Source organism: Pongo abelii, chromosome 1 (genome assembly GCF_028885655.2).
Source record: "Pongo abelii isolate AG06213 chromosome 1, NHGRI_mPonAbe1-v2.0_pri, whole genome shotgun sequence".
NCBI lineage: Eukaryota > Metazoa > Chordata > Mammalia > Primates > Hominidae > Pongo > Pongo abelii.
Window position 1 is genome coordinate 595,195 of NC_071985.2, and position 4,366 is coordinate 599,560.

The 4,366-nt window shown below is 35.4% G+C and overlaps 1 protein-coding gene across 1 annotated transcript; it reads right to left on the reverse strand.

The window, feature by feature from the left end:
* Positions 1 to 2,885: 2,885 nt before the first annotated feature.
* Positions 2,886 to 3,806, reverse strand: LOC129060610 (olfactory receptor 14J1-like). Its single transcript, XM_054560395.1, has one exon. It carries the CDS (start codon positions 3,804 to 3,806, stop codon positions 2,886 to 2,888), a length of 921 nt encoding a protein of 306 aa, XP_054416370.1.
* Positions 3,807 to 4,366: the final 560 nt, after the last annotated feature.

Sequence of the window (4,366 nt, forward strand, 5' to 3'; positions counted from 1 at the left end):
CCACAGTCTCTGGTTTAATCAAACATCTCATGCTCAAAACAACAATATAGTGTAGGGGGTCACATCAGCTAAATATTTATTTATTACAAAATAGAGAGAAACATTTTTTATTTGTTTACATCAAATAAATTATAGGATATTGAAACCATCTCCACAGAGAATGTGAAGCAAGTTACCCAGCTGTGCTCACATTATGCAAATTAAGTAAGCTGTGATCTGTGCACTTTATCACATACAAGAGTCTGTATAATTAGAAAGATCTATGCTTCTTTTCTTTTATGTCTGATTTTGTTGTTTTTTTACATTGACATCTTTTGAAGATATTTACAGTACTACAAATCACATTTCAGATGCATATTAACTTTTCAAAAGATAGAGCTAGATGTTTCTGCCTAGCAGCATTTCGATAAAGTTAGTCCAGGGGCTTTAACTTATCCTAAAACTATTCCTAATAATAGACTCATTGTAGTAATAGTATTTATTTGATTTTATTTGTGGAACCATTTGCCATATTAAACATTTACTTTTCATTGTTATTTCATGAGTCTCTGTATTAGTATTAAAATGCATGGTAATCAGTCATTAGTTCACTCTGATATCTTCAAACATATATATACTTATATTCTCATTTTCCACTTGGTTTCTGCAGTCATATTTGAATTCCCCATTTCTTAAAGAGAAGGAGATCATGATAAAAAGACAAAATCCTATAATATAAATTTATTAGATTAAACATTTTGTCAAAATTCTCTAGTAAAGACATATAAAATTCAATGTATTCAATAAGAAACCGATGGCAGTTGCCTAGCCATAATACCAAAGTTATTAAGATGTCAAAGCCGAGAATCTGAAGAATTTGTTATTAAACACAAAACAGAAGCTATTTAGGGAAAAGTTAGAAAGGCTCTTGACCCTTGGCTAAGTCTGATTAGAGCATCTTCAATTTCCGAGAGAGGTCAAATTCTCAGTTTGTTACTAAGCTCCAATAATGTACTGAATTTTGACATTTTAAGTGCTTGGCTTTACAGATTTATTTTTCTTCATAAGAGAAAGTGATTTTGAAAGTATATTGTCAATGGACTCAAAAATTCATAATTTACTATGCTTTTAGCTCATTTTATCTAAGTATTCATCTAGCTTCTGTGAAAAGTGGATATGTCATCTGTTATAATCTGTCACGCTTTTATTAACTTAAAATTACCATCTAAAGATTGTGCACATTCTTTGCATTTGCATAGAGATCATTAAAGGGATAAACAAAACATATTTTACCATTTTCTGTTGATAAATATTTGGACTTTTTACAAATGAATGATGTTGTGTGTAATTTAGACGGCACATATGTGAGTGACCCTAGGATAAATTATAGAAATGCCACCTAAGTAAATTTGTGCATTTAATATTGAACAAGTTTATGTTCTCCTTGACGAGGTATGAGAGTATCAATTTCTGCACCTACTAGCTAATACAATTTCACCAACTGGCATGTAATATACAACTACTGAGTATCATTTTAATTTGCTTTTTAATTTATATGTGATTAGAAGGATTTTTCTAATATCATCTAATAAAATAATCATTGACCACATGAGTGACTATTATTTTCCGTTCTACTTTTGCTTTATTTCTTACGGTCTCTTAGATCTAAATTCTCTCCTTAAGAACTTTAATCTCATGGTCCATCTTTAGGGTGATATCTTGCAAACAGTCTCATAAGCATGTTGCAACTTTTTCTTGTCCCAGAGCTGTGTTTCCTTCTCTATGTTTTCTTACCATCATTATGCCATCTACTCTTAAATTTGAATCTCCATTTCCAATCTCCTTTTTGAACTCTGGCTTTATATGTTCAACAACCTAATTCAATTCTGCAGTTGAGTGACTAATGAACGTTTCAGTATTACGAGACTGGCCTCCTTATGCCATCCACCCACAAATGTTTCCCACCTAGCTCACTCGATGGGAACTGTACCTTTTCAACCCTAGATTCTTACTTCCTTTCATCTATTACCAACATTGCATCCATGGCCTGTTGGTTCAACCTTGACAAGCCATTCATCCATCCACCGCTCACAATTCTCCAGAGACTTTGATTTTTCTCAGAGTCCTCACAAAGGTCTACAAAGCCCTGAAAAATCTAGTCTATGATGCTCATTTCTTCTTGGATCTGATCTTCTACTGTTCTCTTTCTCTCAGTCTTGATTAGACCACTTATTTCCTCTTCCTGCCTTGTAGCCTGAATAATCTGTTTACCCAGAGTGCCCTCCCCACGGATGTTTTTGTAGCTAATGACTTTCCTTCTTTCAATTATCTGTCCAAATGTTACTAGTTCTGAGGGTCTGACTCTTTGAAAAGTATAATTCTCTATGAACTCACAAAGTATTTTCTCTTGCAGATTTCATATTTTGTGTTTTTTCCATAGTATTTTAAATTTTAACACAATATATTGCTCAGTTAATATCTATTTTCCCCTGGTAGAATGTTAGCTCTCAACGGTCAGGAATTTTGTGTGTTTTATTTACTGATGTTGCCCAAGTACCTTGACTAACCCCTAAAACATAGAGAAATCAACATATGGTGTTGAATAAGAATCCATCTCATAATGCATAACTTTTTTTTTCTAATTTTGAAAAATTACTTATGTATGTTTTCTATTTTATGTTAGGTGGGAAGATATGAATTTAAAAAATTAGAAAGTTGAATGAAACAAAATTCAAGAGAAAACTGAATTGAATAAAATTGAGGCAACTGGAAGACAAACAAGGAGAATTATGGAAGAAACTAGAATGTTAAGAAAATAAACAAAGAGATTCATAGAATATGATATATAGAAATTAAAGTGGAATGATGGAAAGAATTCCAGTCACCTTCTTTAGGTTTTGACAAATTCAGCAAGTGGTAAGACCAAAATATATGATCTTTAAATATTTCAGCACAGCAGCTTTCATGTCCTTGTTCCTTAGGCTGTAGATAATAGGGTTGAGGGTTGGGGGAACTACTGTATAGAACACAGACACCAGAAGGTCAGAAACAGAGGGAACATCTTCAGCTGGCTTCAAGTAGGCCATTGCAGCAGCACCAAGAAAAAGAGTCACAACAACAAGGTGAGGAACACAGGTGGAAAAGGCTTTGGACTGACCCAGAGGAGATGGGATCTTCAGCACTGTAGAGAAGATATGGATATATGAGAGAACAATGGTGATAAAGCAGATAAAACTCAATGAGGAGGTGACAGCGACTGCTCCGACTTCAGCCAAGTACTCATCTGAGCAAGAGAGTTTGAGTAACTGAGGGATCTCACAGAAGAACTGATGCACCAGCCTGGATGCCTGGAGGGGCAGAGAGAAGGTTGTGGCTGTGTGCAGGATTCCAGACGCTCCACCACTGAACCAAGAATAAGTGACCATGTTGATGCAGGCACCCCTCTTCATAATGACCTCATAATGCAGAGGGCGGCAGATGGCCACATATCTGTCATAGGACATCACTGTGAGCAAGGCCATCTCAGTGCAGGCCAAGAAAACCACCAGGAAGACCTGAAGGATGCATCCCCAGAGAGAAATGGAGCTACTGTGGGTCACATTGCTCACAATGGCCTTGGGGAGGGTAACCAAGATATAACAGAGGTCTAAGAAGGACAAGTGTTTGAGGAAGAAGTACATGGGATTATGGAGACGCTGATCAAAGGTGGAAACCATGATAATAAGGAGATTGCCAATAAAAGCCACCAGAAGAATTAGTAAAAGCATCACACCAGACATAAGCTGCTGCCACCAAACTTCAGAAAATCCCATGAGCTGGAATGCCATCACAGATGTATGATTTGACACAGTTTCGCTAGGATTAGAAAGAAAATGGTTTTATAGACAGAACTACCAGGGTATTGAAAGTAGTTTTCTTGTAATCTCTAATTTGTCTACCCTTAATACGTTGGAGAACAGAGGCTTGCAATCTCCCATATTTTTTACTCTTTTTTGAGGTAAGTTAGAGCAAAATCATGGTACCAATAAAACTAATTATTAAGCCAATGAATTGAATTTATCTACTTTTCTCAATCTATGGGTAACATCTCCTAGAGATGTCATCTTTTGTTATTTGTCACATTTACCTTAGCCACTCTCCACCATCCCCATAACCTTCCTAAAATAAAAAATGAAGTAAAATCTGTATCTCTTAAGCCAAGGGGGGAAAGTCTATTAGAATAGACAACTCAATGGTCATCTTTATCAATGAGCAGATGTGTCACTGGATGAACTCACTTGCCTCACAGCCTCAGTAAAAGATAACTATGTAAATGGTTTCATTGCAATTGTGAAATAAATACAAGAAGTGTGTCTAAGCACTTTATTTACAAGTCTCATGAAAAAGG